This window comes from Sorex araneus, chromosome 5 (assembly GCF_027595985.1).
Source record: "Sorex araneus isolate mSorAra2 chromosome 5, mSorAra2.pri, whole genome shotgun sequence".
Lineage (NCBI taxonomy): Eukaryota > Metazoa > Chordata > Mammalia > Eulipotyphla > Soricidae > Sorex > Sorex araneus.
The window spans coordinates 179,324,101-179,346,063 of NC_073306.1; the positions used below are offsets into that span (position 1 = coordinate 179,324,101).

General features: G+C 48.5%; 1 protein-coding gene across 7 annotated transcripts in view; it reads right to left on the reverse strand.

Moving 5' to 3' along the window:
• FRYL (FRY like transcription coactivator) overlaps nt 1–21,963 on the reverse strand; it is a 257,153-nt gene that overhangs the window by 51,483 nt on the left and 183,707 nt on the right. For all 7 annotated transcript variants that reach the window (XM_055138113.1, XM_055138111.1, XM_055138109.1 and 4 more), the window contains 11 exons: nt 21,175–21,329; nt 20,765–20,864; nt 18,488–18,656; nt 14,492–14,751; nt 13,781–13,921; nt 10,416–10,584; nt 7,168–7,252; nt 5,270–5,382; nt 4,046–4,196; nt 3,236–3,339; nt 931–1,116 (listed from right to left, as the gene is read on the reverse strand). In XM_055138113.1, coding sequence (XP_054994088.1) covers nt 931–1,116; nt 3,236–3,339; nt 4,046–4,196; nt 5,270–5,382; nt 7,168–7,252; nt 10,416–10,584; nt 13,781–13,921; nt 14,492–14,751; nt 18,488–18,656; nt 20,765–20,864; nt 21,175–21,329 — 1,633 coding nt within the window. The remainder of the gene's footprint in view (nt 1–930; nt 1,117–3,235; nt 3,340–4,045; nt 4,197–5,269; nt 5,383–7,167; nt 7,253–10,415; nt 10,585–13,780; nt 13,922–14,491; nt 14,752–18,487; nt 18,657–20,764; nt 20,865–21,174; nt 21,330–21,963) is intronic.

Sequence of the window (21,963 nt, forward strand, 5' to 3'; positions counted from 1 at the left end):
ACCAGCACCATGAGCACGCGGTCATCTCCCCCCGCGCCCCCCCCCCCCCCCGCAACAAGGGCACTCCTGCTCCCTCTCGTTCTGGCGGGCACCGGAGGGGAGCTGGCAGTGCTGGCACAGGCCAACTGGCATGGCTGGCGTTGGCATGTGGGTGCTACCACCGACTGTACCATATCTACCATTAGACCATAATGGCCCTCCGTTAAGGAGGCTCCTAACTCAGCGTTCCTGGAAACTGCGACTATGAAATAACATGCGATGGAATCAGGTCCAAGCCGGAGAACATCCTGTGTCCTGCCTCAACACCATGGTAACGTCGTGAATGAACCAGGACTGGCAGCTCGGGAGTCACCGTGCCGTCCTCTGCTGCCACCTGCTGGGCCACGGCAACAGTGGCAGCAACCTGCTAAAGGGCACAACTGGGAACTGGCCAGATTTCAAAATACAGTGGAATACAACGGAGCCAGTGAAAGTCTCTCTCTGCCACGTCTGCAGATCTCTAGGGCAGGAGGACTCCAGTGCCAGCTCGACAGCCCGCTCGGCACCACGAGCAAGTGCCTGCTCAGTGCATCTCTGACTGTCATTGAGGAAATGAAATGAAATTGCGGCGACATCCTTAAATCCAAAGCAAACTCTAAGATGACCTCCTTCTCTTGCTGGTTACCAAAACAGAAAAACAAAACACCCCAGATTAAGGGACATGCACTGTGGGCAATTTGACTTTCCTGCTTTGGGGGGCTGGTGTCTGGGGAGCCCTATGCAGCGGCGAGGACTAAGCAGGGTCCGCCGTGTGCAGGCCACGAGCTTCACCCGCTCTATCTTTCCTCCGGCCCCAGGAGTCCCCCTTTCACTCGCTTGCCTCCTCTCCTCTAGGGCCCAAGTGAACCAAGCAGCCCGAGCCCGAGGCTGGGCGGAGCGTGCAGGAAGTACCTGTGAAGGTGTAATCAGAGTGCGCCGCCTGCTTGACCGTGAGCGCCCTGGGCTCACTGAACTCCTTGTTCCTGAGAAGGACAGAGGCAACGGTGCGGATGTTGCTGCTGGGTCCCATCACTATGAGGAGGTGCAGGAGCAGCCGCTTGCAGTGCTCATACACCTCAGGGTGGCAGTGGTCGAACCCTAAAGGGAACCGTGGGAAAGTCACCCATAGAGAAAGAAGGGAAGACTCTTGGCACATCCGATTCCGCCGAGGGGAGCCACAAGACCCCTCCCCGCCCCAAGGGACCCAGCCCCAGCAGCCCAAAACTTCTAGAACATGACCGCCACCAGGCTCATGGCCACTCTTCACACGCTCGGGCTGAGCCTCACCCACGAGTGAACCTTTTCCCGACCCCACATTCTAACGCACCCTACCCGTACTCCAAGAGTACCGCACCGCATTTGATGGGACTCAAAGTAGGAGGCAACCAACCTTAGAGGGAAATACTGTATTATTTCAGTTCTGCTTTTGGGGCAGGGATTGGGGTTCGGGATGGAAACACCCGAAATATGGTGGTGGGAAGGTGTAATGGTGGTGGGATTGGTGCTGGAATACTAAATGTAACACAATATTATGAACTACTTTTTAAAATAAAAAATTAAAATAACAAAAATGAAGATTCTTGCTAGTGAAGCTTGTATTTTAAAGAGGAGCTGAAATTCTATGGGGCTGGGGTGACAGTACAGTGGGAGGGCATTTGCGTTGCACACTGCCAACCCGGGTTTGATCCCCGGCATCCCAATGGTCCCCAGCCTTGCCAGGTGTGATTCCTGAGTGCAGAGCAGGAGTAACCCCTGAGCATCAGCGGGTGTGGCTCCCCTGCTCCCGTCTCCCCACACAAAGAGAGAAGGTGAAAATCTTGAAGTATTTGGTCAGAGATGATGTGCTGATAGTGTTACTGGCCTAGAGGCCTTAAACACCTTGACAACTGCCGACTACCTAGCAACAAGGCTTCTTCAGATTGTGGACCAGGACTCCATAAGGGTCACACAGATGAATGTTGGGGGCCACACAATATTTGGCAGCAGTAAATATTTTTTGAACGCAAGATGACCAAATCTGATTAAAAATCAACAGAGAAATGAATCCAGCCTGGCAGTGCTCCCCCAGGATTCATTTTTTGAAATGAAAGGGGATGATAATTTAAAGAAAAAGATGGTTGTACAGTTCCAGGAGAATCGAGACTGGGTTTCAGGTACACAATTTAGGGATGATTGTTAGACATGATCATTACATAACAGCAGATACAAACCAATTTTTAAATGGTGAGGGTTTTTTTTGTGTGCTATCCTGTACTACTTATTAGTAGATGAATACTAGATGAAGGACTAAAGTAGAAGAAATATAATTAATGTGCAACTAGGAAAAATATGGGGGTGGCTACTTTAACTGGCTTTCAGAGCTGTCTGCAAAGCAACCAAGCGAATGATGAGCTGATAGTTCTTATGTGTCTTTTGGGGGACACAGCATTTTTTTTTTCTTTTTGGGTCACACCTGGTGATGCACAGGGGTTACTTCTGGCAGTGCTCAGGGGACCATATGGGATACTGGGAAACGAATCTGGGTCGGACTCGTGCAAGGCAAGTCCTTCTACCCTTCTACCCGCTGTGCAACCGCTCCAGCTCCTGGGTGAAACAGCTTTAATCAGACTGTCCACGAGTCAACACCTTTCATCGGACTGTCCCACCAGTCTGGGAAACACACAGCACCTATTTTGTCCATTCATTCTGAAATCTTCCAGTTTTGAGAGGTGAACTACTTTTATTCTTGTTATAGCTTTTTTTTCTTGCTAGGGTGTGTGTGTGTGTGTGTGTGTGTGTGTGTGTGTGTGTGTGTGTGTGTGTGTGTGTGTGTGTGTGTGTAGGTTCCACTGGAATAAAATGTGGCTAACAGATCTGTTGGTGTGTGTGTGTGTGTGTGTGTGTGTGTGTGTGTGTGTGTGTGTAGGTTCCACTGGAATAAAATGTGGCTAACAGATCTGTTGGTGTGTGTGTGTGTGTGTGTGTGTGTGTGTGTGTGTGTGTGTGTGTGTGTGTGTGTGTGTGTGTAGGTTCCACTGGAATAAAATGTGGCTAACAGATCTGTTGGTGGTTCAGAGACCAGATCCCCAACTAGACCATGAGGGTCACAGTAAGCAATGTCATGGAAATGACGCTGCCCAAGTGGGTACTGACACAAGCGGAAGTGTTCTTAAAACCAGACTGACTTCAAGCCATTGCAAGAATAGAAAAAAAATCCATGAATAAAAACCAAGGTTACCTATAAAAATGGCATGAAGAAGGAGATGGAGGTAGCTCCCCCAGTCCACCTTCACCCTGTGATCAATGATCAGGTCGGTCAAAAGGATCACGGCTATGTTACACCTACGAAGAAGAAGAGTATTAGAGATACTTCCAGCATTTCCGAGTGACCCAGGCAGGGGGCAGGGAAGGCATGTACAAACTACTTGGAATCTGTCACATCGTATCTTACAGAAAAGTGCAGCTCATCAAGGGGAAAAAAAAAAGGAGGAAAAGAAATACAGCTGAAGAAAAGGTTATGTGTTAATGAAAATCAAAGACAAATAAAAACAGTTACAAAGGCCTCCTTCCTTGAAGTCAAGGGCCTGACATTCTCCATCTTCAACCCAAGGCCTCACCCACTGCCCTGGCCAGGTGTTCATTCCACGCCTGGTACTCTGAGCTCTTTGAAAGCACTGTCCTTGGTGAGTTTGCCATGTCGAATTCCGTTTTTTAACTCACTTTTTTTTTTTTTTTTTGGTGGGAGTTAATATGGCCTCTACCTACCACAAAGGGGCTTTCTCAGATGGTGACTGGGGCCCAGAAAGGTCAAGTAACTATGGCAGACACCCAGAAAAGCAGCAGCGGTCGTGGGTTAATACAGAATCACTGCACCCAGGAAGGACTCTGTGTTTCGGAGTTCACTAGTTTGCGTACTAAGGCCCATCGCGGGTGGCAGGCTGAGAGGAGAGACGCCTGCTTCTGGCTGGTGTTGCGGACGGCAAAGAGCAAGCTCAGAGTGCGGGCAGCGGCCCAGCTTATGGGGGATAGGAATGACACTGCAGTCCACCTGTGAAGAGGCAATCCAGGTGACGATGTTTCAGGCAAGTAATCCACCAGCGGTGACCAGCAGCCTCCGGCTGGCGGGAAGGGCAGTGGTGCTCCTTGATTATGCTCCATCACTTTCAGCCGCCAATTAGAATAAAGTGGCATTGAATCACCTATCAAAATAAAATGATCTCATTTTCTACGCCATCTACTTTCTGCCAAGTTAAGCAAACTCTAGCGAGATACCAACTACACATAGCATTGGAAAGAGAGCAGAGCGACTTCCCCACTATTTCACAGTTTTCTAGGACAGCCTGGGTCTGTAAGGACTTGGTCACTGCAGTCAGTCACAGAGAGAAAGCGGCTCTGTCCTTCAGACAAAGCAAAACTACACCAAGAACTTCGCCATGACGCCGTATGCTGAGGTCAAAGCCACGAGACCCCGTCCCAGGGAGCACTGCGTGTGGGGAAGTTACTCTGTGCTGAGTTTCCCAGAGACCGGGCCAGCAGCCCTCTGAAAAGGGCTGCAGGGCGTTGGGAAAAAACAAAATCCAGGAAAGTGGCTAAGTCACTTAACCTCTCTGGACCTCAGTCCCACTGTGTGCCAAGTGGGAGCAGACCAGATTATCCTCTGGGCTCCGTCCAGCCTGACGGCTCCTCTTCCCTTTCCACCCTGCCCGAGCCGTGCTGGAGACCTGAGGAGCTGGCTCGCGTGACCAGTGCACCGGAGAGCTCGTCATCAAACGCGAACCAAGGGAGAAAGGGCACGGCTGGGAACAGCCCCTGCAGGCGCCTGCTCTAAGCACCAACTCTCAGGTGCTTTCTGACTCATCAGCAGGGAACTGGGGTTTTTGCTATAATTCACCCCGACTGGTGTGTCACTTCTGATAAACCAGGACATTTTAGATAATGTCTGAACACCTCTAGTAGCAGTTAAGAACACTTTTTAAAATTTTTTATTTTTTGCTTTTTGGGTCACACCCGGCGATGCACAGGGGTTACTTCTGGCTCTGCACTCAGGAATTACCCCTGGCGGTGCTCAGGGGACCATGTGGGATGCTGGGAATTGAACCTGGGTTGCCTGTGTGCAAAACTAATGCCCTACCCGCTGTGCTATCGCTCCAACCCCTAAGTACACTTCTTTAAAAAAAAATAATGCACTGAAAAAAAATACACTTGTTAACATCAATATAGTGATACACCTTGACATGCTAATGACTGGGGGGAAACATTTGCAATGTATTACTTTTCTCCTCTTCGTAAGATCCTCCAGAGCTGCTGCTGTATCGGGATTCCAGCCTGTGGTGCTGGCGATTTAAATGGCTGTTGAGTCCACCGTAGATGTCGAGGTGCACGTAGCTACGGGAACGATCACAGAGGTTAGCGAAGCTGGGCAGGCAGTCACACGTAACCCCCTACGTTTCCCAAGAATGCAGTACCAGAAATATGAACATGGGGCCAGAGCAATAAGTGAGTGAGTAGGGCACTGGCCTGATGCGTAGTTGATCTGGGTTCAATCTCCAACATCCCATATGGTCCCCCATACCCTGTCAGGAGTGATCCCTGAGGACTGCTGGGTATAGCCCCCCAAATAAAACCAAACAAATATGAACAGAATGGTACTCTTATACCCATCTCTTTTATCTTACACATCAAAGCTTAAGTGTTTAAGTTATTTAACTTATACCTGAAGATCTTTCTTAAATTGTTGCATAAAATAAATATACTTCTTTTTGGGTCACACCCGGCGATACACAGGGGTTACTCCTGGCTCTGGACTCAGGAATTGCTCCTGGCAGTGCTCAGGGGACCATATGAGACACTGGAAATTGAACCCAGGTTGGCCATGTGCAAGGCAAACGCCCTACCCGCTGTGCAATCGCTCCAGCCCCCATATAAAATCCTTGTCACTATTTACAATAGCCAGACTCTGGAAACAACCTGAGTGCCCAAGAACATATGAATGGATAAAGAAAACTATGGTACATCTATACAGTGGAGTGCCACGCAGCTATTAGGAAAAATGAAGTCATGAAATGTGCTTATAAATGAATGGACAACATGCTGAATGAAATGAGTCAGAAGGAGAGGACATATAGTGACTGCATTCATTTGTAGGATTAAAAAAAAAAACAGTATGATACTAATATCCAAGGCCAAGGAAAACAGGGGCAAGGTGGAAGCCACAAGTGCATGGGGGGCAGCAGGCAATTAGGAGAGAGAAGAGACCAGAATGAGAATTACAGTTGGAAATGATCACTCTGGACAAGAACTGAGTGTAGGTAAAGGGATATACATGATAGCCTTTCAGTACCTGTACTGCGAACCATAATGCCCCAAAAAGGGTGGGATAAGAGAAAGGGAGAAAGAGAAAGAGAGGGAGAAAAAGGGAGAATGGGAGAGGGACAGAGGGAGAGAGGAAGAGAGGGGGGGTGAAAAAGAGAGAGAGGGATGGGAAGAGGGGGGAGGGGAGACAGACAGACAGAGAGTGAGAGAAACAGACAGAGAAAGAGGGGGAGGGAGGAAGACACAGAGTGAGAGAGAGAGACAGAGAGAGACAGGGAGAGAGGGGGAGGGAGGGAGACAGAGAATGAGAGAGAGTGAGAGACAGAGAGAGAGGGGGAGGGAGGGAGACAGAGAGAGAGAGAGACAGAGAGAAACTGCCTGCCACAGAGGCAGGGGGAGGGGGGTGGGAGGGAGGCTGGGGATACTGGTGGTGGGAATGTTCACAGGTGGCAGACAGGTGTTGGAACATGAGATGACTGAAATCCAACTGTGAACAACAAATCTGTAACTGTGTCTCTCACTGTGATTCAATTAAAAAAAATTTAAAATAATGTTCTTGTGAAGCCTATTTTATATTAAAACAGGCAGAGGAAATATTCATTTAGAATTCATTTAGAAAAGTTAAAAAATGTACAGCAACACAGAAAGTGTCAGGCTACACAGCCTCCATCCGTCCGCCACAAGAGCCGACGACACTGCCTAAGCCCCAAAGGAGACTATCTCCAGCATGGAAATATATTTAGTCACTGTTACTTTAAGTGAGGAATACCTCTCAGGGCAGACATTCCCGTTCATGCTAATGACAATCAGTCTGCATCAAACAGAAAGGCTGATAAGGAAGAGCACAGATGTACTCACCCCTCTTCAATATTCTCTTTCAATGGCTTATTATCAGGGTCGCTGTCAGTGGGTGCTACCATTGTATTGCTACTGGAAGTAGTTCCTGTAGTCAGAAATAAAATAGGAAAGAAAAAGAAATAAAAACAATTTGGTGAATACAAGAGCTTGGGCTCACCCACTAAGGAAAGACTGCAGGCGGGGTGCTGCGGGGAGAGTGGCCAGCCTCTGGGTTGGTCCCTGGCCCTGCTGAACAGAAGTAGGACACAAACAATGACAATTTCAGGTTACACTGTCAAAACCCCACCAACAGGAGAGCAAAGTGATTTTAGGGGAAGAAGACAGTAGTCGTAAAACCTGTGTGGAAGCAGGGGACAAGCAGCAGCCGAGGGCTAAGAAGGCTGAGGCCTAGGCTGGCTGTGGGAGAGTCACATCTCCACTCCACGTTTTCTACCATCTATCACTGTCATCCCGTTGCTCATCGATTTGTTCGAGCGGGCACCAGTAACGTCTCTCATTGAGAGACTTATTGTTACTGTTTTTGGCATATCCAATATGCACGGGAAGCTTGCCAGGCTCTGCTGTGGGGGCTCGATACCCTTGGCAGCTTGCCGGGCTCTCCGAGAGGGGCGGAGGAATCGAACTCGGGTAGGCCTTGTGAAAGGCGAAAGCCCAACCGCTGTGCTATTGTTCCAGCCCTCTGCCATCTATACTGTCAATATCTCAAAGGAATTGAAGCAGCCCTGGAGCGAGGAGTTGAAGTGGAGGATGGTAAATGGTGAGAGGGCTTGACAATCTATTTCAGAAGTGGCTGGTCCGGAAGACCTATCACCCCTGCCCTCGTAACAAGGGGACTATCTCTCTTCACTTCCGCAAGTCTCTTCTGATGTGAGAAAATCCTAAAACTTCCGGACTAAGACACACCAGGTACAATGAGAGGAGGCAGATGTTTTACTCAGAAGACAGGGATTAAGTGAAGACACAGCCACTGAAACCGGAGACTGTATTTCCCTAGATCAGTCTTACCCCCAGACTGCCAGACTGTGTGTGACTCTACAGATGACATCTATTGGGTCACACACACAGCACCTCTAATGTCTGCTACCCTAGGCAGACACATAGCAGAATTTTCTCTTAGGTAATATAATTGACCCCGAAGTTAAAAAAAAAAAGTCAATAGACGCTTAAAAAAAAAATCTACTCTTTTTTTGGGGGGAGGGGGATTGGGCCACACCTCCCGGTGATGCTCGGGGGTTATTCCTGGCTCTGCATTCAGGCATCACTCCCGGTGCTTGCGGGGGACCATATGGGGAATCTGAAATTGAAGCGAGACTGGCCATGTATGAGGCAAACGGCCATTCACTGTATTAGCTCTCCAAATACTCCAGTCTTCACGGGAAAAAATATTCTAAAATTGGTCAATTTTTGAGGAAAACTTTTACCAAGCTAAATCACATCAAACAACAATTAGAGAAATAGAAACTTCTACTGGTAGAAAAGAGCTATCAGTTAGAGAGGAAGAAAATATAGCACGGAATATTGAATAGGCTGGTCCTAAAAACATTTATAATTATTTTTAAAATCTGGAGTTAAAAACATTCTAATAGATACAAAAGAAATTCAAAGTGAAAATTATCAAAAATTTCAGGAAGAATAAAAGGCTGAGGTAAAAGTAACAAAACTTATTTCATAGATGAAGATCTGCCTATTTAAATGATTACTAACCATACCAATGATATCATTAACAAGCCAAAGGCATTGAGTGACAATGACTCTCGCAGAAACCAAACCTACCAGAGCTCTATAGAAGACAGCCACTTCCTTTATCCCGGGAGTTACAGTAAGTGTGAGCTCTCAGGCTCACAAACAAGTATGTGACCCTGAGACAGAGCAACACAAAGGGAAGGCGACAAAAAAAAAAGTCCCTAAGTCATGAAAAGTATGAAAACATCATAGAAAACAGTAGAGAAAGAGGATCACTTGGGCCCTGTACCAAGCCAACCCACCAGGGCGCCTCAGATGGCGCAGGTGTACCCTCTCCGCCTGTTCCAGATAAAACTCGGAGCCATGAGCTTCCAGAAGCAAACCCAGGGATGCAGTTCCCCGGACTAAGACTCCAGGCCTCATGGCGGCAGCGGAGACAGGTCACCCCTCCCCACCTCCCTCACCGGCTTGGGGTCCTGGCTGTCACGCGCACCACCTGCCTCCAGAAGCCATCTCAGCGCATAATATGGAGACTTATTTGGAGACTTAATCTAGAGATTCCCAAATGAATCTCAAAATGGATTAGCTCCCTACAGAGATGTCTCTGGACCCCAGTTATTTACAATTTTAGAATTATAGAAGCATGCAGCCACGAAAGCGTTCATGTAACCTCTCATGATATCCATAATAAGCAATGGAAAATAAATTATCTAGCATCTGCCCCTGGCAGGCAGGCTTGAATGATGGTGGGAAAGTTCGAGCAAACGATAATGGCCCAAAGTAAAGATAGAATATGGGGGAAATTGTCTGCCATAGAGGCAGGGGGAGGTCTTGGATGGGGGGTGGGGGTGGGAATATTGGGGACATTGGTGGTGGAAACGGTGCACTGATAGAGGGATGGGTGTTCAATCATTGTATGACTGATACTCAAACATGAAAGCCTTGTAACTGATGCAATAAAAAAAAAGAAGAGAAAAAGAGGAGCACAAATGTAATCACAGTGTATGTGGAAAAGTACATATGCCTAAATGATCGGATTCTATGTGTCGTAGACACCCCATGATGGCAAGAAATTGTAAAGCAATTTTAATAAGGAAGCAATTTTCTGGGAGGGGAGAGGGAGGGTCATACGCAGCAATGCTCTGGGACACTCCTAGCTCTGCACTCAGGAATCACTCCTGACAGTGCTCTAGGGACCATATGGATGTCGGGGATCAAACCCAGGTGAGCTGCATGCAAGGGAAGTGCTCTGGCGTCATGGAAATATTTTTAACACTCTACTAGAGTCACTACAATTTGTTTGTTGTACAGGGGGATGAAAGTCTGCATTCTGGTTCTGAAGAAGACATGTATGTTTCTATAATACTATAGATATTATAATACTATAATAATCCCTACACTGTCAGTTTAATCACAGGACCCATTCACAAAGTCTGGCCAGGTTAACTAATGCTTGCCTCTGATTTCTGGATGGGATCGTCAAAACAAAGAAACCCTGGCTAGGAGGAAGGATCCTGGGAGGCTCCTTCGGCATCAACACATTACCTGTCTGAAGCGACTCTCACCTGAGGTGACGGAGGGTACTTTATAGCTGGAAGTGATGCGGTAATACGGGGGGTTGTCCATGTGGGTGACGCCGGAGCTCACGGGCTCTGTCAGCTGGAGCTCACCCACCAGCTCTTCGAGCAGCTGCATGGTTTTGTCTCTACCCAAATAGACAATCACTTTCTTCACCTGTGGTCCAGGAAGGAAGCAGCACAGTTTTTATTTCATGAATTCGTCTTGAGAAATTTTAATCAGAATTAAAATTCAGCTGTGACTGGAGGAGGAAGGAGCACGGATTAGAGGTGAGTGCCAGGTCCCGGACGGGCCTCCTGGTACGGCACCTGTGGTGTATGCTGGAGGCCCCGGGCGCGTCTCTGGCACTGCAGAATAAAGCAAGGACGGGGACAAATCCGAGGACTCGCCGAGGAGCCGCGATGCCGCTCAAGCAGCTTCATGAACAGTGCTTGTGCCCCGCAAAGCTTCATTTTGGGAAGGGGAGCAATGCAAGGATTTGAGGGGGCAGCACTGCCCTGACCCTCCAGTGCCGGGGGTGGGGTCACCGAGGCCACCCTGTTGGTGCTGGGGTCCCCCAGGGCTGTGATGTCAGGGGGTCCAGTCAGGGTCAGATACATGCAAGGCATGAGCCTTAACGCCTGTTCTGTCTGCAGCCCCTTTGGAGGGGGGGGTTCTTTTATTTCAAAATTTTCTTTTGAGGCGTCTTAGGCAGTGCTCAGGGGTGGCTGTTCCACGGGGCTCCGTACTATGTTCTGGTTTGAACCTGGGCCTCCCCTGGGCCTCTGAATGATCCACCAGGCCCTACCCTTCATCCCTGTATCCTCATAGGAGGACAAAAATAGACAGTTTAATGTTTTCCATAATGTCATCTACTTCCTTTCCTTCCCTCACCCCGCGCTTTAGAACAGCAAAAGGCTTTCTGCTCTTCTGCCTCATTCTCCTTTTTTTTTTCTTTTTGGGTCACACCCGGCGATGCACAGGGGTTACTCCTGGCTCTGCACTCAGGAATCACTCCTGGCGGTGCTCAGGGGACCATATGGGATGCTGGGAATCGAACCTGGGTCAGCCGCGTGCAAGGCAAACACCCTACCCGCTGTGCTATTGCCCCAGCCCCCCCCCCCTTTTTAATGAAAAAACAAAAACCTTATTATGATTATCCTAGCACTTTTCAGTCAGCCAGTCTTTCACCCGGGCTTCTCCTGTGAGCTCCCCATTCTCTAGGAAAGGGCAGTGCAGAGGAGGTGAAGGCCAGGCCTCGGCACAGAGTAGACGCTGCCCCTGTGGCCGGCCAAGCGCCAGGTGGTTTTCTGCCTCGAGGGGCAGCAATGCCTGTGCACACCACTGTAGTCAACTGTTGGCTTTAGACCACCTTATCATCCAACTGTCGGGGTGAGAGTCATGAGGCACTCAAACAATACTTACACGGCATGAGCTCAGGACGTGAAAGGGAAATGCTTCCCCTCGCTCCCCAGTCACTGGCGCTGAATGTCTACCTTAGGAGTACTACGTATCACTGAATCAGTGTGCGAACACACTAAGTGTGCTAGAGATCCACTCTCTGGCCTGGACCAGAACAAGACCCAGATCTCCAGCCGAGACCTGCCAACTTCTTTCTGCTCTGCCTGATGCAGAAGACCCCTTGAGCTGACTGACACTCACAACCCAGACCTGATCAAGTCTTCAGCCCCAGGGACAGCACAGTCCCGACTCCCCCAAGGCTCTCACTAACACCCAGCATCGCCAGGCGGCAGGGCCAGTCCTACTAATGGGCTGAGCACCAGGGCCGTGTGACTTGGCGTATACGACTCTTCACCATCCCTCTCTTCTTTATCTGTGTTAACAGCAGCCGCCTCCCCCAAACCACAGATTTCTCCTGAGCACTCTGAGAATGGACGGAGACAAAGTGACCAGGCCTGCTTGGCCCAGGCCTGGTCAACAGCCATGCTTGATAAATGTCAAGTGTCATTTATCAAGAATGGCTCCTTTCAAATCCCAGGCTAATGGCTGCTCCCTGCACTTCATCTTGGCGTCTTGGAATTAAAGCTCCGTGCCTGTTGGCGATTCCAGCCCAAACCCATTGAGTCAGCCAATATGAATGGCCACTGTTTGTGACTTCTAGGCTGTATTAGCAATGCATCAAGTAGGAAAACAAAACAAAACAAAAAACCCAAGCAACCCTAATCTTAGGGAATTCACAGTGCACTGGGCTGATGGTGGTCAACAGGTAAAAAATTATGTCTGATGACAGGCAGCACGGGGACAACCTGGGAAAGAGAGACCAATAGGAGCATGGGGGAGAGGCCCCAGGGGGCGTGGGCCATGGCTCTCACCTGCCTTCTCCCACATGCTTCCTAAGTCCCATCAACCCTGGTGCGTGCCTACGGAAATGAGGCTGCAAGAGGCTGGCGACAGCAGAGCTATCATGGGGCTTGTTGGAAGCAGGACATCCGAGCACTTTCAGAGCATAACCGGTCAAGGTTGTCCTCGGTAGCAAACACTTTCAGCCCTGATGTCATGACAGCCAGGCACACGGACACACGTGCTTGGGAGATCTGTGTGTGTCGCATGTCTGGGAGCTCATACTCTTCTCCCCACGTGGGGGGACCTCAGTGCTGCTTTGCTTCCAGGAAGGCAGAGACTGCGTGTTTGCTGCGGAGAAGCGCTCACCGTGCATCCTGCTTCTAGGGGCAGGGAGCACAGCCCCTCACTACCTGCTCTGACATCCCCAGGCCGGCTCCGGCTGCGAAGAAACACTCAACATCCTTACTTCTGTGGCCGTGCTTCCTAGCCCTTTCTCTCCAACATCACTCTAGAGCCTCCAAGCAGCTGAGGTTGCAATTTTCCTTTGTCCTGAGCATGACCACATTGTTAACTTACTGCCTTATTCAACGAATTGGTTTGTTGTCAGTTCAAAGAATGAAAATCTGCTTTATCATGCATCACACTGTAATAATCAGGGACCTTGGAGAGTCCCTGACCTGTAATCAAGTTAGATCATATTTGTTAAATGAACCTGTGAATAAGCCCATGTGTGTGCGGTCTCCTGGCAGTGCCCATCCTGGCTCCTGCTTTGCTTCTGCTGGTCTCCAGCAGCCCTCAGAGTCCCTGACACAAGACAGCAGGTAAGGGGCTAGAGTGATAGCACAGTGAGTGGGGCGTTTGCCTTGCACACAGCCGACTGGCGTTCGATTCCCAGCATCCCATATGGTCCACTGAGCACTGCCAGGAGTAATTCCTGAATGCAGAGCCAGGAGTAACCCCTGTGCATTGCCAGGTGTGACCCAAAAAGTAAAAAAAAAAAAAAAAAAAGACACCAGGTAAATAAGTAGAAAACAACAAAGTAGTCCAGTAATCCTAAACGCATACATACGTAAGGCAAAAGGCTTGGTTCACTGTTCACGCCACAAATGCCGATCAAAAAGTGCAAAATTATTTTCAGGTTCTTGGGCCAGCCATCTGCAAGTGTGGTCCACACATTTTCCACCTCCGACCAGGCCAGCTCATCACCGTACTAGAAGCAGGAAACACAACACAGACATCAATCATGAGAGCCAGTAAGACCTACCTCATTATGTCAAGACATATTAAAAGGTAACTTTTTCCCCCCTGTATACAGCTTTTAGCTTTTCCATACTGGGGGCTGTAGCAGTAGTACAGTGGGTAAGGCGCTTGCCTTTCACACAGCCCGATCTGACTTTGATCCCTGGCATTCCATATGGCCCCCTGAACCTGCTAGAAATAATTCTTGAGTGCAGAGCCAGAAGTAACCCTTGAGCCTCTCCGGGTGTGAACCAAAGAACAAAAAATAAATCAACTATTTTTCCACACAGTCGGGAAATAATAATTCCCTTCAACAAACTTAAACATAGACATCATCTACCGAATGTGATTTCAGCTCCGTGCCTCCCCTCCCCTCAGCTCCCCTTCAAGGGATATTTTTATCTGCCAGGAAGTTGGATGGATTTATCGTGCACGTTCACATGGGCGCTGTCCCGTGCTGCGGCTATCCTGGGACGATCTAACTCCTGCTTCTCTATTCCTCGCTCAGTGAGGGCACGCAGCTTCCACAAGACCCGTTTACCTTCGCTGTCATGTACATCAGGTTGTTCAGAACCATTGCCGTGGCTTGTGGGGACCCCCAGCCTTCTCCACGCAGCCACCGCCTGCTCGTCACCATCTGCTCCCGGTCGTGGAAGGACTCGTCTTCGTCTTCGTCGTGTCGCCGGGCAGTGGGCAGGGGCTTTAGGTCGACCAGCTCGATGTTGTTCATCCAGGGCAGCAGATAGTGCAGCATGACTTGCCTGCCAGCGGGGTGCGCCGTCGGGATTCTCTGGCTTATTTCTGTGATTGAAAACAAGCCCCCGAATGGGGAACAACGGATGTGACTACAACTTCCCATGATGTGCAGTTCATTCCGACATCTCGTTCTTTAAGCAAAGGCAGCCCATGTTTTTTATTTTTTCTTTTTGGGTCACACCCGGCGATGCACAGGGGTTACTCCTGGCTCTGCACTCAACCCCTGGTGGTGCTCAGGGGAACATATGGGGTGCTGGGAATCGAACTCGGGTCGGCTGCGTGCAAGGCAAACACACTACCCGCTGTGCTATTGCTCCAGCCCCAGGCAGCCCATGTTTAACTATCATTTTCAGAAATTTTGAGCCCTGTTTATGTTTTAAGTAAATCTGACCCTCGAAAAGAAAAAAAGCAAACAAAAATCACATGTTTACTTTCTTTTTTGCTTTTTGTGTCACACCTGGCGATGCACAGGGGTTACTCCTGGCTCTGCACCCAGGAATTACTAATGGCGGTGCTTGGGGGACCATACGGGACTCTGGAATCGAACTGGGGTCGGCTGCGTGCAAGGCAAACACCCTGCCTGCTGTTCTATCACTCCAGCCCCTCATATGCTTACTTTTTAAGAGTGAAAATCTGCGGTGGTGAAGGAGAGAAACCTCCCTGCACTACTGGCGGGGCTGTAAAGATAGTGCTCCTCTTAGGGAAAACAACATGGCAGCTGACCTACCATCCAAGCCAGCAATCCCACTTCCAGCTCTTAATGCAACGTGTTTGGAAAAAGGTTCACAAGGATATATCTGCATACTCATGTGCCTAGCAGTGCTAGTCACACAGTCAAGAAGTGGAAGGAACTCAAGTGTCTATCAACCACTAACAGTTTTTTTTTTTAAAGCAAAGAAATGAAAGATGAGTGCTTATTAAACGGGGGGGGGGGGGGGGGGCGGCAGTGTCTATACCTATAACACTATTACGCAGTCTTTAAAAAGGAAAAAAACTCCTGTCACCTAGACAGCACAGAGAGTCTCAAGGGTATTATGCCAACTGAAATAAGCCAAAGACACATGTTCCACACAATTCTACTTATATGCGGTACCACAAGTTGCAAAAGTCATAGAAACATCAAGCAGAATGGTGGTTGCTCAAGTTTGGGTAAGGGCAAGATGCGGAATTTAGCAGGCAGAAAGTCTCAGTTCTGTAGGATGAGAAACTTGGGAAATCTGTTTCTCAACAATGTTTGTATATGTGACATGCTTGACTCATCCAGCTACAATAATTAACAGGATGAATTTATTATATGTGCTTTTATCCACAATAAACACATTATAAAAGACCAGCCTTACCTGGGGACCAATGAAAGTTAAGCTACTGTAACTCAGTAAACAATCTCACCCCGTGTTTTGGTTCTGTTTGGGGCAAGCCCCTATGAGGTGCCTGTTACTTTTGCCATCATCCTCAGTGAACAGTCCCGGCACACTTGCCCAAAGAGCAGACAAAGGCTAAATTGCAGTGAATAAACTCAAGGCTGATTCCAGGGCCAGGGATCTAATTTTCATAAGCTGCTTAATTTTGACTTTTAAACATGTTTTGGTTTTGGGCCACACCCAGTGCTGCTCAGGGGTCACCTGCTGCTCAGGTGGGGTTCAGGGGACCAAATGGGATGCTGGGCATTGCATCTGGAGGGCCGCATGCAAGGCAAGCACCTACCCCCTATATTATCTCTCAGCTCCCATAAGTAAACACTCTTCTCTCTGATGGCCCTTTGGGGCCACAAGGCACGTACTTACGCGCTTACATGGGCTGAGTGGAGGTGAAGGCACTCTGGGACTGCAGGCACATGGCTGTGAACTGAGCTCTAGAGCTGACACTGACCTGACCTAGAGCCGCACTGTGCTCACCCAGAGCCGGCCCTGTTCACCAATCTGTAACAAGAGCAGCTGCCTCACGGTCAATATAATGCCCATGGAGTGCTCAGTGTGTCACACCGCTTTGCCTAGCTGTAACTTATTTTTAACAAGGGCCCCTTTGGAAAGAAATGAAGAAAAAGAAAAAGGTGCCTGCATGGAGGAAGGAAGTGGACACTGGCGAAGGGACTGGTGCTGGAACACTGCATGCCTGAAACTAAGTCATGAGTAGCTCTGTGCCTTGTAATCCACACGAAATGTCTCCTGCATAAGGCAGTGGCACTTTGGAGGTCGTGACTGGGGTGGTGAGACCGAGGGTCAGTGTGCAAGAGAGAGGGCGGTGGTGCTGCAGATGTAACTGCCGTCCCTCCCACCCAGGGCCTCTTAGAGTTGGCTGGACTCCTTGGGTTAGCGTACAGGGGCCCCCTGGAAAAAGCCCAGCAGGAGTTAAGGTTCATGGTGGCCCTGCCTGTGTCGATAGTCACCCACCCTGAAAGGGCCAATCAGGAGGTGGGGGGCTGCTGGGGGCATGGCAGGGCCTGCGGGCTGCCACCTCCCTGTGCAAACTGCTCACAGCTGTGAATGTGGGCGGGGAGCAGGGAGGCTGCCTCCTCCTATTCGGGGCAACCCAGGGTGAGAAGCAACTTCCACTGGGCGAATAAAGGTGTGGCACGATGCCCAGAGGTGGCCAAGGTGGCCATGGGAGAGAGAGCACAGCAAGGTGCTGTCATCTCGAGAACCCCACCTGGTGGGGCAGGTCTACTCCTCAGCCTGGAACAGGGACCTGTTTGCCAGTGAGAAACAGAAAAATGAGTGGTGTGGGTTTTGCAGTATACTGCATTTTCAAATAAAGGACAGTGCAATATGGGGGCATCTGCAATCCTTATGTTTGTTGGGCAGAAAGTTAAACGGGATTGGGGGTTCCCGCATCACCTGGCCTACTCCCCTTTTTCAAAAAAACAAAAACACAACCATTAAGTAGCCCCTTGGAAATCTACCTGCACCCCCGAATTATACCCGAGGGTCCTACCACTCGCCCAACTTCTGGATCATTCCAGCTCCTACCCCACCTGGGGTGCGGTATTACTGGCTTTAGGAAAACACTGAACTTTAGATCTACCCAAGAAGCCATCCCAAACATGTGTCCCAGAAGCCCCAGGCAGATGTGACATCTTGGCTGTCTGCCATGCAGAGGCTCTTAACCCCCTGGCAGGAGCACTTGTTGGCTTCAAGGAAAAGAAGTTGGACCCAAAAGCAATGAAGGGTCCTTGCAATGATTCTCCTTAAGAATGCAGGATTTTTCCAGACGATCAGAGGTTTTACTTCTAGAAAGAAACCTTATCCATTATCCTCGATCAATCTCATTATTAAAGACAGGCCCCCGGACAAATCATGTATCCAAAGATTAAGCCACTTCTATGTCTACTACAGAAATACCTTTCAACTGCACACAAAGCCCCTCTCACCCCCTCATTAGGTGAGCTGGAGAGGAGGGGGATGTGTGTATGTGAAGCCCTCAAAGGGCTTCATTAAATTAGCAGGAGACCTGAATTATCATGAGAGGCGAGTATGAAGAGTTTATATTAAAGAAGAAAATTCAAGGGTCAGACCTGGAGGCACCATAATGCATGCTTTGCAGACGGAAACCTGGGTTCAACCCCCAATGCACTTCATTCCTGAGCACCCAGCCAGTAGCACCCTGGGTACTTGAGCCCAGAGGCAGGAGTCTCCCCTGAGCACCGCAGTGTGGCTCAACCCAAATCTTCTTATATGAGGGTATTTGGTTTTGATTCAAAGTAGGAGAGCGTATCCTTAAACGCTCCTGAAAGCAGTTTAGAAATGATTGCTAAGGGATATACCTCCCCCGCTCCTGACCATACCTGAGAACATGGCGAGAGTGAGCTCGGGGTAAGCCCGAGCCAGCTCCTCAGACAGCTGGTAGTACGAGACAGAATACAGATGTGGCAGAGGAGACAGCTGGCTGAGGACTCCATCTGTTCTCGGAACCTCCAATTTGTGAGCATAGCGAAACATCTTCGGTTCCAGGATCTACAGGGATGCAATTTCATCAACTTAATATTTTAATGGTTCCAAAAGGGAATACCTTGCCATAGTGGCAGTGTGGGGTGGGGGGAGACGGGACTGGGGAGGCTGGGAGGGATGCTGGGTTTACTGGTAGTGGAGAATGGGCACTGGTGAAGGGATGGGTTCTCGAACTTTGTATGGGGGAAACATGAGCACAAAAATGTATAAGTCTGTAACTGTACCCTCACAGTGATTCACTAATAAAAAATAAAAAAAAAATAAAAAAAACCAACATTTAAAAAAAATGTATTTTAATGGTTCCTTGAAATATCAACGATTAAAAGAAAATGACAACTCCCAATAGAATTGCAGTTTTGAAATCATCAATATTTTTATATATTAATTTCTGAAGACATGCAATGGTGCAAGGACTGTTGAAAAGGATTTACACTTGGTGTTTAAAGCCATGACTGGAGGCGGCATGATGGTACAGCAGAGAGGGCATTTGCCTTGCCCTGATGGGTTTGATGCCGGCATCCCAAAGGTCCCGCCACCAGCACCTCCAGGAGTAATTTCTGAGTGCAGAGCCAGGAGTAAGCCCTGAGCATTGCTGGGTATGGCCGCCCCATCCCCAAACAAAACCAAAACCAAAACCAAAACCGAGCCAATTTGTTACAATTAGTAGGATACAACTAGTGTGCTAGCTATAATTTAGGACACGATTTGTTACAATTCAGTAGGCTATTAAACTAGGATACTAGTTTAGTTTGAAAATAAATTCAGCAACTGAATATAGTTACTGGAGGAGAATGAACACTTTTTTAGTCAGATATAGGGTTGGGGCGGGGAGGGGCTGTGAGGTAGAGCACATGCCTTATATCTGTAAGGCCCTGGGGTCAATCCCCAGGAAAGCTCATGCCACCCAAATAAAAAAATAATAACCTGTGCACTTGTGTACATGTGCACACACACACCTATATATATAAATTATAAAAGTTAATTTTTTTTCAAAAAGAACTAGGTTCTTGAAAGACTAAATATGGAACTCAGACTGAAAGTTTCTCTGACATTACAGATACTAATGAACTTTCCTTAATAAAACACAAAATATTAATCCCCTATATGGTCCACACCAGTGCTACCACTTTGAACACTTTGAATATCAGCATCCATTTAAATTACATTGTTTTGTTTTGTGGCCACTTCCAGGAGTGCTCAGGGATTACCTGCTCTGCATGCAGGAATTATTCCTGGCAGTACTCACGGGTCCATATGGAATGCTGGGATCAATCCCAGGTTGGCCACATGCAAGGCGAGCGGCCTACCCGCTGTGCTAAGGCTCTGGCACCCTAAAATTTCATCCTTAACCCTAAGTTATCAGTGAAGCCTACACCATTATCAGTTAGTTCAACTTTTTATAGTAATTACGTATTTGTGTGCTTGGTAAGTAAATTTTGTGGGTTATCAATCTAATGAGGAAAAATCATACAAAGTTAGAGAGCAAATTACTTCTCCCTTTTCTCTCACACCCTTACTTGATGATGAGAATTCATAGCATGCACACATACACCCCAACCACCTGGCCTGGGGGAATCCTTTCAAACACACACAGGTGTCTGGGGCATTACAAGTAATCACACTGCAACGCACTTCCGAACAGTCTGTGCTATTTACAAGACGACCAGGCCATCTGTGTCCTATTTCTTTCTTTTGTGAGGCAGGGGGCACCGCACCCAGTGGCGATCAGGGATTACTGGCTCTGCCCTCAGGATCCCTTCTTGCAGACGTGGGTGTCCAGATGAGCAGCTGCGAATCAAATCCGAATCGGCTGTGTGCCAGGCAAGTACCCTACCTGCTGTACTACTGTTCCAACTCCCATTTGTCCAATTTCTGGTGACAATAAACAGATGCCATATCTCACTGAGAAAGGGAGGGGCTGGAGCAATAGCACAGCGGATAGGGCTTTTGCCATGCATGTGGCTGAGCCGGGTTTGATTCCTAGCATCCCATATAGGAAGGGAGGGAGGGAGGGAACTAGACAACAGTATATTTTCAAAGCAAGAGTAGGTTATTGGAGCATTATTAAATGCTGGAATTTAAAAGACATCTCGATTGCGACTCTGTCTACCAACCTGTAAAAGTTGCATGGCAACTTCATAGATACTCCGAGAGGCATCAGCTGCTTTAAACAGGATCAGGTTCAGGAGCATCACCGTGTCACACTGATAATCCCTGGGGACAAATGTTCAACATGAGCTGAATAATACTGTGAGGCTTTCACACCCGTGAATGAATGTGGCATGAGTGCACGGTGGCAGGCACGCAGCTGTTAATCTTATGGGGGGAGGGGCGGGGGGGATGGCTTTTTTTTTAAAAAAAGGTCAAAGTTACAACAGATGCACAGCGATCCTCATTCTTACTCTCGCCAAAAGATTTATTTCCATTTAAGGAAAGTGAAATACTGATCTCTTCATAGTCCAGAATTCAAAAGGACTTGTTTTAAACAACATCATCTATGGCACCGTGGCTGAGTATGCGGTACCTGTTCTGGAAGACGTTGGCAATGGCGCGAAAGCAGCCGGCGGCCACCCTCCTGGAGCCCGTGTAACAGCGATCCACAGCCCAGTACATCAGGTTGCTCTGATCCGGGTTCAGCTCCAGCAGTAACGTGACTGCCTCACAGCCCAGCTGATGAACCTACGGTCGAGACATTGCCAGGGAGAGACGGTCACAGGCCACAGAACGGGTGCCTCACGGCGAGGTCACATGCAGTGCTTGTACTTAACCACAAAACCCCAGCATCCTTTTGTCCAGCTCTTCGATGAATTCTGTTCCCATAACAAAGGCATGGACCAACTCGCCTTGGACTCTGACTCTGCACAAGACTGTCTCCCAGCTGCGCCCCCCAGGCGGGGGGAGCAAGGAAACAGGGACTCAGAGATTCAGGAGACTCGAGTTGTAAAACACTCCAGTTATTTTTCTCAAACTTTGTTCATGTTTTTAACAGCACAAGAGAAAAATTACTCTGAAGGGAAAAAATTTGCAGTCCTTTTTTTTTTTTTTTTACTTTTTGGGTCACACCCAGCAATGCACAGGGGTTACTCCTGGCTTTGCACTCAGGAATTACTCCTGGTGGTGCTCAGGGGACCATATGGGAAGCTGGAAATTGAACCTGGGTCGGCCGTGTGCAAGGCTAATGCCCTACCCACTGTTCAATCACTCCAGCCCCTTGCAGTCCTATTTTAACTTGGTTTTCTGTATGAGCATAAAAAGGATACGAAAGAATGATTAATTGGTCTGTGGCCCCTAAATGAAATTAAACACGGTGACC